The sequence below is a fragment of the Urtica dioica genome, chromosome 5 (genome assembly GCF_054948205.1).
Source record: "Urtica dioica subsp. dioica isolate 48M chromosome 5, U.dioica_male_clone48M_v1_H2, whole genome shotgun sequence".
NCBI lineage: Eukaryota > Viridiplantae > Streptophyta > Magnoliopsida > Rosales > Urticaceae > Urtica > Urtica dioica.
Window position 1 is genome coordinate 3,218,182 of NC_142760.1, and position 21,265 is coordinate 3,239,446.

The 21,265-nt window shown below is 39.4% G+C and overlaps 2 protein-coding genes, 1 long non-coding RNA gene and 1 pseudogene across 4 annotated transcripts; all 4 read left to right on the forward strand.

The window, feature by feature from the left end:
• Positions 1 to 989: 989 nt before the first annotated feature.
• On the forward strand, positions 990 to 2,833 carry LOC149394848 (pentatricopeptide repeat-containing protein At5g66520 pseudogene; annotated as a pseudogene).
• A 456-nt stretch (positions 2,834 to 3,289) lies between these two features.
• Positions 3,290 to 5,552, forward strand: LOC149394849 (uncharacterized). Of its 2 annotated transcripts, XR_016297276.1 has the most exons (6): positions 3,290 to 3,579; positions 3,928 to 4,004; positions 4,403 to 4,489; positions 4,648 to 4,726; positions 5,101 to 5,153; positions 5,231 to 5,552. It is a non-coding gene; the product is annotated as an uncharacterized LOC149394849 (long non-coding RNA). The 2 variants fall into 2 exon arrangements; XR_016297275.1 differs by lacking the exon at positions 4,403 to 4,489 and having other exon boundaries at positions 3,292 to 3,579.
• Positions 5,553 to 8,851: 3,299 nt separating this feature from the next.
• On the forward strand, positions 8,852 to 11,018 carry LOC149394850 (ribulose bisphosphate carboxylase small subunit, chloroplastic-like). Its single transcript, XM_089615120.1, has 3 exons — positions 8,852 to 9,046; positions 9,120 to 9,251; positions 10,689 to 11,018. The coding sequence occupies exons 1-3, from the start codon at positions 8,891 to 8,893 to the stop codon at positions 10,920 to 10,922; spliced, it is 522 nt and encodes a 173-aa protein (XP_089471246.1). The 5' UTR covers positions 8,852 to 8,890; the 3' UTR covers positions 10,923 to 11,018.
• A 3,973-nt stretch (positions 11,019 to 14,991) lies between these two features.
• On the forward strand, positions 14,992 to 19,387 carry LOC149394851 (TATA box-binding protein associated factor RNA polymerase I subunit C). The gene is made up of 4 exons (XM_089614137.1): positions 14,992 to 15,089; positions 15,191 to 15,222; positions 16,412 to 16,577; positions 16,821 to 19,387. The coding sequence occupies exons 1-4, from the start codon at positions 14,992 to 14,994 to the stop codon at positions 19,153 to 19,155; spliced, it is 2,631 nt and encodes an 876-aa protein (XP_089470263.1). The 3' UTR covers positions 19,156 to 19,387.
• Positions 19,388 to 21,265: the final 1,878 nt, after the last annotated feature.

The window sequence follows — 21,265 nt, forward strand, 5'->3', positions numbered from 1 at the left end:
CACGCTCAAGCTCTGCCTTTCTCTCTCTCTCTCTCTCTCTCTCTCTCTCTCTCTCTCTCTCTCTCTCTCTCTCTCCGTCCTTCTGGTTTTCCGGACTCCGTCTCCCCTCTCTTCGCTTCTTCTCTCTTTCTCTCTCTTTTTTTTTTCTTTTTTTTTCGCGTTCTCCTTTTGGTTCTTGGTTAAAAGAGGGATGGAGATGAGGGATACGGGATGTGAGAGAAGTCTTATTTGAAACCCAAAAACCCAGTAGAAAAAAAAGGATAATTTAGTCTTTTTGTATCTTCTAGAATTTAAACTGAATAAATTTAATTTTAAAAGAAAATGAGGTTTATAACCAGTCCATATACGCAAAGAGGAGTCATGAGAAGGTTATTGGTGCAAAAACAAGAAGTGAGTCTTTGTAGAAATAACCTTATAATGGATTTTCATTACATCATTAGCCTTTTAGGTAAATAATTTACAAGGCTAACTCTCCCTTTTAATGAAATAAATCAAATATCTATCATACCATTTTCTGAAGAAAAAAAATGTAAAATAAAAATAGCAATCAGATCTCTTTATTATATTATTTTTATATTTTAAAAAGACGAATTTGACCTAAAAAAATATTTAGGTTGTAAGTATTTCATCCTCTCTAATGGAAACTACTCACCATAGTCTAATCCAACTTTTTTTTTTTCATTAATCTTTCATCTTCTTTAATGTAAATCTCACTCTAATCATCATTTCCAACTTCTAAATTCGTGAGAAAGAACTCAAGGTTTTCATTGTTGAATTCAACAAGTTGAAGAAATCAAACATTTGCAAGTTTATCTCAAATTTCTTACTTTAAATCTCTTATTTATGGAATATTTATATTACTAAGTATTTATATTACTAAGTAAGTATTTCGTAGTTGCGAGTTTAAGAGTACAAAAAATGTATCTAAGTGTGTGATTTATATTTTTTTTGGACCGAAAGTTTCGGAAGTTTTCAAGGAAAAACGAAAATGTACAATAAGGTCAACTATTCTGTAAAATTTCGCAGTCGCTTGATCGATCGAATAATGGGATATTATGCGAATTTATAGTTTCAAATAATGGGAGGGAGTTATGTGTTCTCAGTTCACCTGTGGTGAGAATGTAATGACTTTTCATATGAACAAACCTTTGGTGAGATCAATCGGTGACGTCCCATGTCTCTCTCTGCTCCAAAGATGCACAACAATGGCGGAGCTAAAGCAAGTCCACGCTCGCACAGTCACTCACGGCCTCGCTCGTCTCTCCTTCGTCGCAAGCAAGCTCTTATCCTTCGCCGCGCTTCTCTCCGATCACGCCGACTTAGCTTACGCTCACACTCTTCTCCACCAGAAAAAGACTCCCAACGTGTTCGATTTCAACGCCATGATAACGGGTTTCTTCAAAAGCCCGACCCCGGAAATGGGTTTCTGCGTCTACGCTCGAATGCGACGATTCTTCGCCGCCGTCGAGCCCAATTCCCGTACCTTCGTGGGTCTGATCAAAGCCTGCTCTGGCTTAAGCTCGACCTTGCTCGGCCAAGTTCACGGACAGGTCATCAAGTTCGGCCATGGCTGCGATGCCTTCGTCCTAAGCTCTCTAATCGCCGGATATTCCACGCTCGGCCACGTGGAAATGTCTCGCCGGGTTTTCGCCGAAACCCCCGAAGACGATAAGAACGTGGTTTGTTGGACGAGCCTCCTCACCGGGTACTGCAACGCCGGGCTCGTCGAAGAAGCCCGCCAAGTGTTCGACGAAATGCCCGAGAGAAACGAGGTGTCCTATAGCGCCATGGTCTCCGGGTACGTTCGGAACGGGCGTTCCCACGAGGCCGTCGAGCTCTTCCGAACCTTGCCTCGGGCGAGAACGACGCCTCTCGGAGAGTCTCTCGCGATCGGAGTCCTCGGCGCTTGTGCCTCGATCGGCGCTCTCGAACAAGGGAAACGAATCCGCGCAGAGCTAAGATTTCCGTTCTCCGTCGAACTAGCCACCGCGCTGATAGACTTCTACGCGAAATGCGGGTCCGTCGGAGAAGCCCGGGAAATATTCGACGCGATCCCCGGCGAGCGCAAGGACGTCGGGTCGTGGAGCGCGATGATCTCCGGGCTCGCTCTCAACGGAGAGAACGGCTCGGCGCTCGAGCTCTTCTCGGAGATGGAAGAGAAAGGACCGAACCCGAACGCCGCGACGTTCGTGGGCTTGCTCTCGGCTTGCAACCACGAATCCCTCGCCGGAAAAGCCCTGCGCTTTCTTTCCCTCATGGCCAAGCTCTACGATGCCTCACCGGAAATCGAGCACTACGGTTGCGTCGTCGATCTCTTGTCCCGGTCCGGAAAACTCGACGAAGCTCGAGCCCTGATCGAGACGATGCCCATGGAGCCCGACCGGGCCGTCTGGGCTTCGCTGCTCAACGGGTGTCTATTGCACCGTCGCTCCGGCGGCGAGCTCGGCCGGAGCGTCGGGAATTTTCTGATCCGGGTCGACCCGGGACGCTCCGGCGGGTACGTGCTCTTGTCGAACGTGTACGCGCAGATGGGCGAGTGGGGACGCGTGGCGAGGCTGAGAGAGGCCATGAAAGAGAGAGGGGTTGAGAGATTCTCGGCTTGGAGTTTCGTCGAGGTCAATGCCTTGGTCCACAAGTTTGTGGCCGGTGATCGCTCCGGCGGGGATGTTTCCGATGTCGTTGAACGGCTTAATAGGGTTCTTCTTGAAACCTCTTCTTCTTACTTTGCCGAGGATGTGTCATAGTGTCAAAGAATTTTCAACTTTTGACGCATGTGAAAATATTATACAAAATAGTAGTTTTAAACTAATTGATTAGTAAAATTATACATACATATATATATATATATATATATATATATATATATATATATATATATATATATATATATATATATACAAGCAAAAGTACCCGCGCATCGTTAATATATTTTATTGTTAATGAGTTATCAAATAATTGATAACATTCTATTTTTGAAAAATTTAAATGTTGTCGTTTTCTTTTCGTTAATATATTTTATTGTTAATGAGTTATCAAATAATTGATAACATTCTATTTTTGAAAAGTTTAAATGTTGTCGTTTTCTTTTTGTCATCTTGCTGTAGAAATAAATTATTTATGTAAATAATTTTCAATTGATAAAGCTTATATATATAAAAAATCAAATTCAGAAAAACTAAAACTATATTAAAGGGAAAAGTAGAAGCCCATAGCAAATACAAAATATTTTGGTAAGCCCAATTATAAAGCCCAAATTCAACATAAGTTGCAACGTGCCTGCAACGTGGCTTCTACATTCGATTCTTCTTCGGGTTTCATCACATAAGCGATACATTGTTATTCTATTTTATCATAGCCGCATAAAATTGGATGCGAGAGAGAGAAAGAGAAAGCTATAGAGAGAAAGGGAGATCGAACAGAAAGGAAAATATAAACACCGATCGACAGAAGAAACCAGAAAGATCGAGATGGAGAAAGAGAGAGAGAAACGCATAGAAAGAGAAAGAGATAGAGAAAGAGAGAGAACGCGATCGAGATGGCAAAAGATAAAGAAGAAGATGGCCAAGCGATTGTATTAGGGTAAGGTTTCGAAATTACGATTTTTATTTCTAGTTTAAAGTTTAGGGTTTTTCTTTCATGAATGTTTTTCGATTTATATTCGGTATAATTTTTGGGTTACGTACTTTAGTTCGGTTGAGAGTTCTTTGGTTTTCGGATACGATAGTGATTAACTTTCGCAAACGTTTTAATTTGATGGTAATTTTTTAGGGTTTTAATCCCATTTTCGGAAAGGATGATGATTAAATTATGATTTATTTCTATTTCTTTGATTAAGTATTCATTAGTTAGGTTAAGTTAGGGATTTTGCTACATCCTCTTTTTTGTTTTCAGATTAGAATTTTGATTTCGAATGAACTTCTAAAGCAGATATCAGACCGAGTAGACAGGATGGAGATTTGGAGTGGCGTGGCCTGAAGGAGAAGATTAATGAGGTGACAAATCAGGTACGGATAACTTATAATTTATGTTGTGATTTACTTTTCCAATACGGATAAATGAGCGTGTTTTTATTCTCATCTGATTATTTTCGTTGATTTTGGTTGGCTCCGAGTGTTTGATGATTCTCATCTGATTATTGTTGTGATTTTGGTTGATTAAGTTCCGATCCTGTGATGATTCTTGTAGCGTGTGTGTGATGTTCGTTTGTTTGATCTCTGTTTGCTGATTTGACGGTTTTATTAACGTGTTTATCTGAGCGTGATTTGGATTCTGAGACTTTTTTAATTGAGTTTGGTTTTGGTTTAGTCGTTTATTTCCCTCTGTAGTTTTATATTAAATTCGTTGTTTCCACTGTTTAACTCTTGATTTGTATTTTTCTCTTTGTATACTTCAAAAATTGCAGGGCGTTTTTTACCTGAATAGCAATACCCAAAGTTACTTGCACAGTCTCAAAAAAGCCTTTGTTACTCCATGTGGAATTGTGGATTCTGTATGTAGACTTATAATTTATTCTTAAAAAAAAAAAGAAAAAATTCTCATTGTCTCTGCATGCTTTAAGTTGTTACTATGATGATGCTATGCAGTTGAACAACTATAAATGTTTTATAATACACCTTTTCTTTTGGTTAATTAATTATTGATATACAGGAGCTGGGGAATATTGTCGTTGACCGTCGCGTATATATGGCAGCTCTACACTTTATGGGTCTTGATCTCCTTTTTTCAGGTTAGAATTTTTTCAGGTTAGAATCTTCAACATGAGATTCTCTTGTATGTTTAGGATTTCTTCTCTTCTTTAGTCAGTTTATAAACTCGTGGGATGCACATAAGACCATTAAAAACCTAGAGATTAAATGAATTATTAGACTTCTAATACACATGAGACATCACAAACAAATTATGTTACTAACCTGAGATATAAGCCTTTATATCAGTCACCACCAATGCCCTGTAGAGTTATCCATACAATAAACCAAGTCATCTCATTCAGCAATGACCAGGATAAATTGCTAAGACACAAAGAAAAAACTGAATGAACTTTGAAGATAGATACTTACCCAGGTCACAGATGTATAGATGCAACTAATTTGCTTCGAACAGGTGGGAATAAAGGAATAAGTTCAGAAGCTCTGCTCAGGATTGAAGATTAATTGGTAATTCGTTGAGAATTTGTTGAATTGCTCTATTTTTTTTTTTTTATGTTCGTTCACAGTTTATTTGCTTCCAACAGGTGTGAATAAATTCCGAGGACTTCGTTGAGAATTTGTTATCAATGTTGAAGCTTAGCTGCGTTGATGTCAATGGCACATATTTATAGTTGGTGTCAATAGGGAATTTGAAATGTCTGTTCTAGAGAAATCTTGAATGCTTATTTATCCAGAATAGTCTAGTTTAGACTGGCATTTTTGTAATTTTGTAAGTTTTAAAGGTTACTTATGCGATTTTATCCAGAATAGTCTAGGTTAGACTGGTATTTTCGTAATTTTTCGTCAATTTTGTAATTTTGTAAGCTTTAAAGGTTATTTATGCAATTTTCGAAAAGTAAGTGGTTACTGTAGACTTAACAGTAAACTGAGTCTGTGTGAACAGTGAATTCCGGATTCTCCTTTATATATATATAATAATATTCATGTGAAATAAATAAATAAAATCGGTCTTTGTACATAACACTTTTATCACTAGGAAAAAAAATTAAGACAGAATTAATGACAGTTGTCACTTGAACATTTTTAATTTTTTTGAATATTTCACTGTTTTGAAAATCTTGATTATTTTGAAAATCCATTTGTTTCATTTGGATATTTAACTAAAACACCATATTTATGTTGTTATTATTTAGTCAATATAGGTAAGAAATTTTGTACTTTCTGTTAATGCCTAAAAATGGATCAACACGAAAACCGGTCCGCGGTTCGGTCTAGGGCCGGACCCTATGATCGCGCGGTGGTCGAACGGGGAAGTTGTCCCAACACTTGTGCCTCCGCCGTGCCGGAAAAGGATTTCCGACGACTCGTCACCTGAGAAAAGAGAAGAGAGTGAGCTAAAGGACCGCAGAGGGGTTTCCTCCGGCGGGCACTCTGACGCTCAACATTAGTCTAGGTGTCGTGCTTTGAGTTCTAGAGAGATAAAGTCTCAGATGAGAGAGAGGCATAGGTTTTTTTTATGTGTGAGCCAACTTACCTCCAAATGAGGAATCTGAAGGTATTTATAGGATTTTGAATGTGAAAAGTTATGAAAACTTGGCGGAGGGATTCTCCGGTTTTGTGAGCTTTACCAGAGGTGTCTTCCGGTTTGGTGAGCTTTACCAGAGGTGTCCTCCGGTTTTGTGAGCTTTACCAGAGGTGTCTTCCGGTTTTGTGAGCTTTACCAGAGGGATTGGTCCTTGGCAGGGCTGTGTTTTTTCCTTCTTGGCCCTTGACAGGGCTGTGACTTTTCTTTCCTGGCCCTTGGCAGGGCTGTGTTTTTTCCTTCTTGGCCCTTGGCAGGGCTGAGACTTTTCTTTCCTGGCCCTTGGCAGGGCTGTGATTTTTCCTTCTTGGCCCTTGGCAGGGCTGGGACTTTTCTTTCCTGGTCCTTGGCAGGGCTGGGATTGCCTTCACAATTTTTGGGTTGGACTTCTTCCTGGAGGTCGAGCTCGACTGGGGTCGAGATCGCCTGGAGGTCGAGCTCGCCTGGAGGTCGAGCTAGCCTGGGGGTCGAGCTCGCCTGGGGGTCGAGCCTGGCTTGGAGGTCGAGATCGCCTGGAGGTTGAGCCTGGCTTGGAGGTCGAGCCTGGCTGGAGGTCGAGCCTACCTGGAGGTCGAGCTCGCCTGGGGGGTCGAGCTCGCCTGGAGGTCGAGCCTGGCTTGGAGGTCGAGCCTGCCTGGAGGTCGAGCTCGCCTGGGGGGTCGAGCTCGCCTGGGGGTCGAGCTCGCCTGGAGGTCGAGCCTGGCTTGGAGGTCGAGCCTGCCTGGAGGCGAGCTCGCCTGGGGGTCGAGCTCGCCTGGGGGTCGAGCTCGCCTGGGGGTCGAGCTCGCCTGGAGGTCGAGCCTGGCTTGGAGGTCGAGCTCGCCTGGGGGTCGAGCTCGCCTGGGGGTCGAGCTCGCCTAGAGGTCGAGCTTGTCTGGAGGTCGAGCTCGCCTGGAGGTCGAGCCTGCCTGGAGGTCGAGCTCGCCTGGACGCCAGGATGAGAGGTCCCCTAAGGGGTGAGCTCGACTTGTCTTAATCCCGGGCTCTACTCTTTGGGCCGGGGTTGCCATGCATCCTCGCTTGAGTTGGGCCTTGACGTTTTTTGATATGGGAAAAATCTCACATAACACTTTCAATTAAATTTTGAAGATTTACTTGGCATCTTCACCACGAAAACATACGAGATGCTCGTCCCACCCTCGATTGGCCAGTTCTGAAAAAAAAAAAAAAACAAAAAAAATCCTTGTACATTTTTATAAATTTTGTGAAAAATTGATCTTTATAGTTTATACATAACAATTTATCACTAGGAAAAAAATTAAGTCAAAATTATTGACATTTGTCGCTTGTACATCTTTATAAATTTTGACTATTTCACTGTTTTTTAAAATCTTGATTATTTTGAAAATCCGTTTGTTTCATTTGGATGTTTAACTAAAACACCATATTTATGTTATATATAAAAATGTGAAGAAATGTGAATATATTATATATAAAAATTTGAAGAAATGTGAATATTTAACCGAATTCGTGTGATGATAAAAATGTGAATGTGTTATATATAAAAGAGAAATTGACCATTTGCCACCAATTTCATAACATTTTCTCACTTTCCACCAAAAGATTAATTTTTCTAAAAATACCACCGAGATGTCAACATTGTTGATTTCTATGTCAACAATGTTGACATCTCACAGTGAATGGCAAAAATAGATGTCAACATTGTTGACATAGATGGTGGCATTTTGGAAAAAATTAGTCTTTTGGTGGAAAATGTGAAAATGTTATGAAATTGGTGACAAATGGGGTAATTTCTCTATATAAAAATGTGAAGAAAAATAATTAAATAACCGAAAAACATAAAATATATGAAAACATGACGATGGAAATGAAAGAACAACTCAAATAAAATTTTAAAAATAAATTAATTTACATATGATTGAAAAACAATAAGAAAACGGGGAATAAACATTAAAAAAAAAAATCATACTACAGTTTAAGAATCCTAAATCTTCACATCAAATTTTATTGCTGACCACAGTTACTAATAACGAATCACCAGAGTCGTAACTCAGAAAACATAAATTTATCACATTGTATATTGATGCTTAATCTGATCGAAAACTAATAAAAATTGTGCACAAATCTAGCTGGACAATTAATTTGTTTGAAAATTGAAAACCATAAATATTTGGTTAATCAATTTGTGTGGAAGGCCATTTTGTCTGATATGTTTTTTATTTATCTATTTTTAAGGTATATTCGTTTATATTATTTCATAGAGAGAGTGGCTCGGAAATCATGAGACAAGTTTCATTCATTAAATTGTAGATAACCTGACAGTGGGTTGAAGTGGCAACATGTAAGCATGTTTCGTACTTTCTATTTCCATTCGTCTATTCCCACGTAATAACATGGGTGGCATAATAATAATAAATAGTAATAATAAAAAAAAGATCACCTCGTTCACATCGACTTTGAAAACAAAATGATAATAGTTACATATGAATTATCCCATGCATGCAAATATCAGCCAACAAAACAGAAAATGTGACACATCTTTTGTTGTTTTGTGAAACCAACTCAAGCTAGCTAACATCATGTAGATGCATTATTTATATACATACATACATACATATATATATATATATATATATATATATATATATATATATAGCAAGTATTGTTTCATAGCAAGAAAAGTTTACCAATTTGTGAAAAGATGTCAACCGGGAAATTTGTTTCTCCGGTTACTGTTTCTAACTATATTGGCCTTAAACCCAACTCTCTTATTACCACAGTACTATTTCCACTCAGTGACTCTGTTTCATGGACAAGGAAAACTGTTTCCAATGGCTCCAAAACTCATTGCATGAAGGTAATAGAATGAAAACTTGATATGTCCCTCTTTAACATTTTTTCTTATTATTATGCCTTTTTTTTGTCTGCAGACTTGGAATCCAATCAACAACAAGAAGTTTGAGACACTTTCATATCTTCGTCCTCTCACGGATGATTCGATCGCCAGAGAGATTGACTACATGATTAAAAATAATTGGGTTCCTTGCCTTGAATTTGACGAGGTAATCTTTAAGTCTTTTTAATTTAATTTGGTCATTTATTTGCATGGCGTAAAGTAGGGTTTTTTTTTCATGTAAAAGTTCCTAATATATTATAAGCTCCTTTAGAACCTGGAAAGTGAATATTATAAGATCAAAAGAGTAGGAAAAATTGAAAATAAGTTTTTTTTTTTTTTTACTTCGTTTAGAATTCAAGGAAAATAATAAACCAAAATCTCGAATGCATGTAGGAGCAGCTAATGTCTAAGGGGGGTTGAAGCCCCTCTAAAAATATATATATATACTTTTTTTTATTTTATCTTAAAAATTTGCAAATTTGCTCACTCTGAAATTTTTCTTACATATTAACCCCTAATTTACATTTCTGGTTCAGTCCCTGTACATTTTTTGGGTTTCGATTTTTAGCTAAGATTTTGAAAGAAAAATGGAATCCTTAAACATTTCAACTGATCTGTAAATTTCACTTGGCCATATTCTGTGAATATTTATGAAAGCGGGTTCTTTTTTAATTTATTTATTATTTGAGTCTTGTATTTCCATGACACAAAATAGTATTCGTGATCTATTTGGTTCGTAGAATCAAAAAAATATTCCAAGAAATTACAAGAAGATTACAAAATATGAAATTATATATAAAAAAAAAAATTATGTACAAAAATATTAAAATATCTTCAATTGGTGAGAGAATTGCATGTATATTTTTATAAGTGAGGACGAAATCACAGCCAACTCACTGGATGCGCTTAAATTTTATTTTTGCACATTTTGTCCATTTTTTAATAAATTTTTATTTTTTTATCTTAAAAATTTATAAATTAGTCCCCGCTTAATTTACAAGGAAGATTACAAAATACGAAATTGTATATACAAAATATCTTCAAGTGGTGATGGAATTGCATGTATATTCTTACAAGAAGTGACGTAGCCAGGATTTCAATCAAAGGGGGCAAATTTGAGAAATATTTTTTAGGAGGGGCATTATTGAAAAAAAAACTTACAAATTTGGGTCAAAAACATAATTATTAGTAAAATTTATGGGTAAAATTATTAAAAAAATATAAAAATTTGGGATTAAAAAAATAATTTTCAAAAATTGAGGGGGGCATTGGCCCACCCTGGCCCTCACCTGGCTCCGTCACTACTTACAAGTAAGGACATAGCTACAATCAAGCCCCTCAATTTTTTATTTTGCATTTTTGTCCAATTTTTCATAAATTTTTATATTTTTTTTATCTTAAAAATTATAAATTAGCTTCCTGATTTTTTTATTTTTTTATTTTTTTTTTATATTAACCTCTCTTAATCTAGATTCATTCGTCCCTGCTTACAAGCATAGTCTGTGAACCCTAAATAGGAGTTATTATTTCCATTCTCTATACTTTATAATTTATATTCTATACATAGTGATGAATAAATATCATATATACGTTGTGTGTGAAGGTGGGTTATGTCCGGCGAGAAAATAGCCAGATTCCGGGCTACTACGACGGAAGGTATTGGACTTTGTGGAAGCTTCCAATGTTTGGGTGCAATGACTCATCTCAAGTCCTCAACGAAATCAGCGAGTGCAAAAAAGCATACCCAAATGCCTTCATTCGCTGCTTGGCATTTGACAACAAAAACCAAGTCCAATGCATGGCTTTTGTCATTCAGAAACCACACGCCGCTACTTAACTTAGTCATCACATAATTTCCTATTTAGTTTTTCCTTCTTCTAAAATTTCCGTTTCTGTACTAGTTATGGTGGTGGATTTTAATCTGGGTTTTATCGTTAAGCTTGAGTATGGAATCGAAATTATGCTCTTTAAATATTGTGACCCATGAGTTCTTTCTTGGTGTTTTTCGAGTTCATAACAACTTTTAATGGTCTAAAATGTTAAAATTTATTAGGGCATGTTGCTTAATTAAGGCATGTTGCTGCTTTTATGAGAAGAAAAAAAAATTCAAAATTTTTTTAGATAAATATAGTAACTTATGAAATTACGGAAGAGAAATTTCATTTTCTAGACATATAACGAATAATCTTGTTATGTGCAAATTATCAAAATGTCATTTTCTACATTTTTTTTTACAAAAATGTCCATCAAAAGACTCTCACTTCTCTATCTCTCAAGCTCCCTCGTTTCGATCATTCTTCCGACGACCTCCAGCGATTTCCCATGTTCTCCAACGATCAAAGGCGGAATTAATTTAATTTTTTCATAAATATACCATTAAATAATCAAAATTAAAGCAACAACTCATTGGGGGCAACGACTACAAAAAGAGTTGTTATTTAATGATAGAGTTCAAATTGAAAGAAAAATGATTTTTTTAAGATTGATTTCACGCATATTCTACGGTCGCAAGAGATTATCAAAAATTGTCGGAGATCATCGGAGGAGTGAAAACCTAAAGAGTTAAAGAGATAGAAGTGAGACAATTAGAGAAGTGTGTTTGAAGGGGTTTTTTTTGGTAAAAAAAAACGTGACAAAAATCCAATTTTGATATATTGCATATAACAAGTTTATTAAAGTTTTTTTTTTTTTTTTTTTGCTATTTCGTGCAATGACTCATCTCAAGTCCTCAACGAAATCAGCGAGTGCAAAAAAGCATACCCAAATGCCTTCATTCGCTGCTTGGCATTTGACAACAAAAACCAAGTCCAGTGCATGGCTTTTGTCATTCAGAAACCACACACCGCCACTTAACTTAGTCTTCACATAATTTCCTATTTAGTTTTTTTCCTTCTTCTTAAATTTCCGTTTCTGTACTTGTTATGGTGGTGGATTTTAATCTGGGTTTTATCGTTAAGCTTGAGTATGGAATCGAAATTATGCTCTTTAAATATTGTGACCCATGAGTTCTTTCTTGGTGTTTTTCGAGTTCATACCAACTTTTAATGGTCTAAAATGTTAAAATTTATTAGGGCATGTTGCTTAATTAAGGCATGTTGCAACATAATTAGATCGAGTTCATTTTTTCCATATAAGATAGCCACAAACCTTTGGCATAACCAAAGAACTCAACCTTCCAGACATGTCATCTCTCAGGCGCCAATTCTAAAAATCTTTGGCACACAATTAAGACATCATCCCAAACTAAACTATAAAGTGGAAGACTTTTAAGCTTTGAGGTGCCTCATCTCTCAGGTCACAAGTCTAAATTCCTTCAGTGCACAACCAAGGCATCATTGCGAGCAAGATCCGAAGTCAAAGACATTTATCTCCGAGGTAGTCTTAACCTCTGAGGTAGTCTTTTTTCTTATTCTCCAAGCCTTTGAATTTTAATCCTTATAATTGTCGGGGATGATTCTCCCATATAACCATATTAATGCGGAAAATTAATTAATAACGCTAATCATGAGCTAATTAATTCATTGATTATATGACAAGATCTAGATTTACGTTAATTAAATTTTATACGAGAGCATATATGTCAAGCAAGCGATTTAAAGTAAACGAGTACTCACATTGGTTTTTGGTTCACGAACTGAAAGCTTTTACAATCCGTCTTCGTCTTGAACGTACAAGCCTCCACACGATCAAATAAGGAACTCCTCCTTCAAGGACTCGATGTGATGACACCTTAGTCTTCCGAAACGTAATCTCCGAGACGAATAAGAAAGATGAGTAGGTACAGTCTTTATCTCACTAGATCACGAAACTAGGTGTTTCGAGATCTCTCTCTTATTTTACTAAGAATGGAAACGAATTTCCGAGGGGAGGGAAAGGCAGATGCACGGCCAAGGGAGGCTAGTGATGCACGAAATTTTCACAAAATAATTGCTTGTTTTTGCCTTCTCATGAACCCATATTTATAGTAGTAAAAGGAGATATTCATGGAATCTTCCAGAATATTTTATTTCCTTTTATTGTGTTCACACTGGTGGATTAAATCTAGGCCCTTGGATCTCAACATGTGAATCCTACTTTTTCTCTCATCCATCAGATCAATATCTATGGGATATTATTCTCTATTTAAATAGAGAATATTTTATTTAGTGAGATAATAAAGGAGAATATATTATTTCCCTTTAAATATATTCTCATATATTCTCCTAAATATTTTCTTTTAAATAAGGAGAAAATATAGGACAATATCTTATATTATTCTCTCTCCTTTATTTAAACAGCTAAAGAGAAAATATTGGTAAATACCAATATTGAAAAAATCGGATTTGATGGCACACGGCCAAGGGGATTTGCGCAAATCCTATGCCAAAATTCCCAATTCGATTTTTCCATGTGTGCAAGGCCCAATTGCTTAAAACCCAATTAATCATTTATTTACTTGGTCCAACAATAAACAAATAATTAATAATTGTTTATTTACTTGATCAAACAATAAATAAACAATTCTACCATAAATATTTATTTAATTATGCGAATACCCGTTTTCCAGAATTAATGTTGTCAATCACAATCACAGCAAGTGAGATTAATAATGATAAACATTATTATACGAAAGTTCTTATCCGCCTTTATCAGAGCCGAATCGGGGACTATGGACCTAGTAATAGAAGCTTATCAAATTCGATGAAAAAGACGAAATAGTCCTTTCTCTTTTTTCATCGATTCGTTTAATCTTGGTCAAATACTCCACCTTGTAAGCCAAGACTGAACTCTCCTTTATACTAGAATTATATTTACTCATCGTGACGAGTGTCCACTGATATAGTCAGTTCGTGATCAAGATCCTCCTCCAGGTTCAACCCGTATCGAGAGACGTCAATTTATTCCGTTATACTTCCCTTGATACATATCAGCCCTAAGCATTGTTGTTTCCCTAGCGAAAGATTCTTTCGAACGTTACTTACTTCGAAAGTGCGCGCAATCTATCGGTTATGGAATCAACCCTTAGGTGAGAGAACATTAACCTTCTTTCAGGAAGGCTGGATTCCGTATCTGTAAATCATTTCCCACTCGAATTATGCTCTGAGAAAACTCCCAAGACATAAGCTGTGATTAGCATGAATAGCCTTTTAGCGAATGAGTCAAAGAGCTCAGTAACATAACCTAGTGTCCATGATCACTTCAGGATTTAGATCAAGTCTCACTGTGACCATCATAGTGGCCTCGGTTAGTGTGTCGTAACGGTCCTTAAACGAACATCTACACCAAGACCTGTCCGGGTCGTACACTTACCACAAGTGTAGAATGCTCCCACATAGTGATCAACCTTCACTCATGTGTTCCACATATATGATTTTAGATATAGTTTTCCAGGCATATATCAGTCATCGACCACGTTTTAGCACACCGCCCGAACTCAGGTGCCCATCACGTGACTCAGTTAGATACGGAGGCTATGGAATAATGAATGTTTAATAAATCTCATTAAATAAGAAATAACGCTTTCAACTCAAATAGATAATAAATGTCAAACTTTATTTTATTAATAATTTCAACGAGAATTTACATAAGTATCTTCTCGTGGGCAAGAATTCCTAACAATAACATCTAACCAAAGCATTATTATGAGGTAGTCTACTTCGTGCCTGGTAAACTCACGATGTCCTCATTTTCAAACCTCTTCCCTCCTCCACCGTCGACTCGAGTCTCCTTGGACGACTTCGGGCCTCGACGGAGTTCCTCGGCCTTGTCGGTTCTATGGGAGTGAAGACACAACTCATTCATCGCTGGTGGTGGGAGGGTATCGACACGGGTAGAGTTTGTGGTGTCGTGTGATTGGAGCTCTGATTTAGAGATCCTATTTTCCGGTAATGATTTCTCCATTGACGTCTTCTACAACCCTCTCATCGATGTCCTCTTCGGCCGAGCTATCATTTTTAACCATTTTTCCACTTCTCCCGGCATCTCCCACTTCTCGTTCTGAGCAGCTGGGGTTTTCTCCGGCTTCGTAGGTTGAGGTATGGTTGGGTATTTTTGGATTGGGTAATTGAATGTTACCTTAGTTTAAGATTTTTAGTTATAGGGTATTTTGTTTCCCTATATTTCTAGTGGCTTTCAGCATTGCACGCTTTTCTATCAAGGTTCCTTAAAAACTACAAGCACTTAACTTTTGAAGAGAATACATTGGGTTTTTTGTCGTCCTCGAGTCTTTGAGATCCTGTTTAGAACTATTGCTTAATCAACAGGTCTACGATTTGAGGAGGTGGTCTTTTATTTGGAGGTTGGAAATCGTTGTCTAACACAACTTGAGTGATTATGTATGGTGTCCTCTTTGATCATGTAGGAGTTTATCTTTGTTCTCGAGATAGGGAGGTGCTTCGGCAAATTTCGAGTAGATTCAATCTTGCATTTATGTCTCAATAGTTCTTTGATGATTACCAGTTTCAATTGGTTTAGTTGGTGTAATATTGTTAATTGTTGTGTAGAATTCTAATTTATTTTTATTTTAGCTGGCTTATTAATGGTTTTTTATTTATTTTGGCAATATATGGAATTTCTTGATTAAAAACAGAGTAAATTATGGTGGTATGAAAAAAAATTAATGGTTCTTTGAATACAAATTGGATGCTTTTTGGAAAAGTTCGACGTCTTTTAAAAAAAAAAAAAACAATTTGTAATGGATGAGAAATAAATGCGACCTTTTTTTGTACATAGAAATTCAAATCTATTTATATCTATAAATGAAAAAAATCTGAAAAATTATATATCAAATACACAAATATAGATTGTAAATCCTCTATTGCGGGTCATTGTAGGGTAATATAGTGCTTAAATTAAACAAATTTATAAGCAAATAAGTCATCAAAATTTGAAAATTTATTAAATAATTAATTTTTTTAAAAAATTTTAAGTAGATAACTATTATAATGATGTGATGTTGTTTCAACGTTTTTAATATTCAATTTATACCCATAAAATCTGATGATTCAGTTAATTTATTTACAATTATCATTGTTTTCTGACTGTGGTACCTAAGATAGTCTAGTGGTAATTCCACACCACCTCCTGTGTGGAGGTCGTGGGTTCAGCCTTAAAAAAAAAAAAAAATCATTGTTTTTTGACTTTGTTAATAAAATTTTATGGTTATATGGTAAAATTTAAATTTGTATATGACTATATTTTATATTTATATATTTAGAGAGTCTTTAATTAACATAAATGAGAATGTTATACGCACCCCAAAAAAAAAAAAAAAAAATTGTAATGTGACTGTGTGCGACATATCGAACATGTTGGAAATATAGGCAAAATAATAAATAAATTAATTAGTAAATAAGCCAAACCCTCACCCTCTGTTTACTTTACTCAAAAACCCTCTCTCTCTCTCTCTCATTTCCGTCGGTTTCTTTCTCTCGCCGCCGTCGTGGCCTGAGGAAGATGTTCATGCCGTAGCCGAAGCCAGCTTCTTCCAACGAGGAAGAATAAGCCAAACCAGGTTCGTATTTTGGCTCACTCTATTTTATTGAAAAAGGAATGACTTGGCTGCAATAAGGAATGAGTTTGGGATTCCAAATTTTCGAAAACTGGAAGAGAAGGAATGTTTCGCTTTGTGTTCATCTGATTTTATGTGGGAATTATTTATCTATTGATCATCTCATTGTCAACATTGAAAACTCATTCATTGATATTTTCGCCTCGAGCTTAGGGATTGTTTTCCAATGGAGTGTTGTTGTGTTAGGGTTCCGGCGATCGGAAGGAAGAGAGATCGGTTCGAAGACGCCGGCGATTTCCCGAGCAGCTCAGCTCCGGTCGTTTTCAGCCCCGTTCCGGCCACCAAATCCACCGTCCTCTCGTCGCCGTCCCTTCTGCCCCCATCCGACCCTGACCCCGCCGGAAACCGCCTCTGCTGCCTCCGCTGCCCCGGCGCCGACTCATTCGTCCTCTTCTTCCCCATCGGAACTAACTCCCACCGCCTCGGCTTCCTCGCCGTCCCCGGCGCCGGCGGAATCCGATCCCTCGGCTGCTCCGGCGAGCACCACCACCGGATCCAGAGGATCTCCGTGACCCCGAACTCCGGCGAAGGCGATGAGTTCATCGGCTACGTCATGGTCGAAACCATGTACTCCGTCGACTGGTTCTCCGTCGAGCCCGGTCCTCCGCCGACTCTCCGCGGCTCCGGCGACGGAAAAGTCTTCAAGTCCAGCGCCGTCGTGTGTGCCCGCTGGAACCCCCATCTCCCGGGGGAGTCCGCGGTTCTGCTCGAGTCCGGCGACTTGATATTCTCCGACATGGACTCCAAAGGCCGGCGAGTTAGAGCGAAGACGTTTAGCCTCCCGTTACGGGACCCGCTTCTCCGGTGGGTCTCCTTCGAGTTCGGGTGGAGCCCGAGAACGGTGGTCGTCGCTCGCTCCGACGCGGTCTTCGCGGCGGCTCTCGGCCCCGGCGACGGCTGCGAGATCACGAGCTGCTTCGCGAGGGTCGAAGATCTTCTCGATCACTCTCCGGTCAGAGACGAGCGGTTCGTTTCGATGGCGAGGTCCGGCGAAGGAGGTTCTCGCTTCGTGCTCGTCACGAACAGGCTTCTGGTCCTCTGCGACGCCCGCGAGCCCTCGAAGCCGCTCGTGCAATGGCGCCACGGCTTCTCCGAGCCGTGCCACGTGGACGTTTTCGGGCCCTGCATCGTTCTCGGGTCGTTCCGGAGCTGTCGTTTCAGGATGTTCTTCTACGGGCCTTGTTCGGAGGCCGAGACTCGGACGGTTCTGTCGGGAATGGAAGCAGAGTTCAAGGGAAGCCTCTGCGGGTGGAATCAGGGCACGGATCTTCCGATCTCGGGTCGTCGCGCGGTTCCGTTATCGTCGTCGGAGCGGATCGAGAAGAAAGAGTCGGTCTTGGGGTTCGCGGTGGTGGACGGAGAGATCGACTTGCGCGAGGGTTTCACTCTGGTCAGGCTCGTCTCCTCGGGGAGTCTCGAGTCGCAGAGGTATTCTCCGGCGACGACGACGACGACCGCCGGAGAAACGGATCCCGAGTCGGAGGCTCCGGGGCCCGATTTCGGCTACCCCGGGGAGAGATACGAGTTCGAGAGGAGGTTCGCGTACGTCGGGGTCGGGTTCCTCGGGGCCCACCTCAGGTCCGAGCTCGGGGGCGCGTTGGATTCGGCTCGGTCCCGGGCCGGGGCCGAGACGACGACGGTCCCGGGGCCGGATCTCCACGAATCGCTCTGCGAGAAGCTGAGCGCGTGTGGTCTCGGGCGGGGCCGCCGAGCGGCGGCCCCGCTGGGCTCGATCGTGTTCGCGGACGTGGGACCCGCCTCGACGCTCCACGAGGTCGCGCTCCGGCGAATGTGGGCCGACCTCCCCGTCGAGCTCTCGCTCCTCGCCTTCGGCCCCGAGGCCGAGCTCGACGGCTCGCAGTTCGACGCTCCGCCGGAGTTCGTCCCCGTCCCCGACCTCCCCCGGCAGCTGCCTCCGTTCGTCCTCCGGCGACCGCCCCGGCGCGGCCTCCGACGCCGCCGGAGACCTCGCCGCCGCGACGACGACGACGACGACGACGGTTCCCTCGTGGGGCCCGCGGTCCCGCTCCCGATCCTGCTCGAGCTCCACGAGTTTCGCAACGGAGCCCAGGAAGAGGAGTCCGGCGGGAACGGATTCTCCGTCGACGCCGAGCACAGGCTCCGGTGCGCCGAGGTCGTGGAGATCGCGCGCGAATCGGCGACCGGGGACTCGGTCTCCCTCGCCGACGACGGAGACGAACCGTGGGCCGGTTCTCGAGCCTCGAAGCGGTTCTTTCTGCATAAGCCCGGGGCGTTTCTCGGCTCGGCCGAGGAAGAAGAAGAAGAGGTGTTTGGGACGTTGATTTCGAGACTAGCCGAGAAGCGTGACAAGGTCGGTGGCGGCGGTGCTGAGCTGTTTGATAGTCTGTGCCCTTTAAAGCTCGGGTTCGACGATTCTTCTTCGGTGGATTTCAGGACAAATGAATTGAAGGCCTTCAAATTGCTGAAGAGGCAGTTCGCGAATTGGCAGAAAGGTTTTGATTTGTATCAAGAGTGCTGTGTATCAAAATTTCAAACTTGACAATCTGCTCAATTTTTTTTTTATTATATGTGTTTTCGCAATTAATTATTGGGTCCGGTTTCTAGTTCATGACACTTCAATTATAGTTCAGTGAGGGATTCTGGTTTCATTGTCCACAGAGAATGTGTTCGGTTTACTGGTTTTGATGGTTTTTAAACTTTTTTTCTTTTCTTTCTTTACTGAAATGAAAAGATTCTCTAATAGCCTGATCAAGGGGCTTTCAACTCTGGTATGTGTGTGTGTGTGTGTCAAAAGCTACGAGTCCTTTTTTGTTTTGGTATTTTGATGAACGGGAAATAACTCGGATTATTATCACGTATTGAATATGGACTATATTTTTTGTTAGACATAACCATAAATGTGTTCGACCGAATAATTGAATTACTCTCAAACCAAGAAGAAGTTTGGTTTCCGTAAAGATTAGTGTTCTTGAGCGTTCTTGGGAATCACAGCAGCTCATCTCAATCACATTCACAAAAAGTTTATTGATTAAATGCTAACTGTAGTATGAGAAATGAGTTTACGAGTTTGATTAGTTTTCTAAAGATTTTATTTATCGAATTGAATTTCCCATTGTTCTTTTAATCCACCAAGAAGTAATGTGAGAGGGCTCAAAGTTACCAACTACGACGTGCATAAATAGCTTAACAGCTAAATATCAAGACAAAATATATACTTTAACATTTACTATATAAACTTAAAATCTATTTTGTTTTTGCAAAATTATCTTCCCTCTATGGTCGTTGACAATCGATCTCTTCCCTCTATTGTTGTCAATCGATCCTTATTTTTAGCCAAAGACAGAAAATTTGAATTACGGCAACAGAAAATGAGGTGTTCTCGTAATAACAATGGAAAATGACACATATATACTTTGTGTTTTTAGTGAAATGTCAAGTTTAACCTTTGATTTTCAAAAATATCGAGATCTTACCATCTGTTTAACTAAAATGACGAAATTATACCCTGAAATAGACAACAGTGCCACAAATCTTCTTTTTATTGACATTTCATTGACGTTGACTATAATATTTATATGTAAACACAAATTATCTTTATTCATTCGCGTCATATGTAATTTATTTAAAAACTAAAAAATAAACAACAGTCTCTTAATCGTGAAGAACGCAAAAAGAGGCAAAATGGTAAAAATCGACAGTTGATAGTCATCAAAATTACATATTCAAACAGATAACCCATGACTCAGAGTTGCAATTCGAACACAGAATGAAGTCATCTCTTGGGAGATATGAATTTTATTATTTAATTCCAATTTAAGGCTATTTTTATTTCAAAATTGGAAATTAGAAAGTTAGGATACTGTTTTGGATTTGATTATGTTTTTCTTATATAAAAGTTAATATCAATGAAAGGGAGATTTGTGACACTATTATCTATTTCAGGGTATAATTTCGTCATTTTAATTAAACAGAAGGTATGATCTTGACATTTTTGAAAACCAAAGATTAAAGTCGACATTTCACTAAAACACGGGGTATAAATATGTTATCTTTCCTAATAACAATGAGAAGCGAGGTGTTATAAAAAAGTTATGAAATAATGAAAGTAATTTCCACTAGATATGCTCTTAAGACCTATGAGCTTTTTTCAGTCTCATGGTAATCTTTATCAGATTAGTTTTGATTGCAAGATGATTAACCATAAAACCAAAATTGTATTTGGTGCAGTTAGTTACTTTCTGTTATCGCATTTCTCGTAAATGCTACGGTTGTGGAATCTTTATATCGATGCTCTATCTTCGTAGGAAAGTCGATACCCGTCGCTCTAGTCACCTGAAAAAGAGAATGGTTTTTTCCGATGCGCTCTTTGACACTTGGTATTAGTCTGATTGTAATGTGAGGTGGAGGGTCGACTGTAGTCGTCAGAGAGAAGTTCGAGGTGATAGAGAGAGAGAGAGAAAAAAAGTTTTGCGAAGTTGAGAGAAACTTGATTTGCTCTAATATATGAATTTATTGACCATACACTACTACAAAATGAACTTTTACTACTGTTTAAAAGCGAAATGTCACACCTAAACCTGGCCTAACGGTAGCGGGGCGGGAGGAGTACCTGCTACCGTTAGGCACAGTAACGGGAGCGGGACTCTCGT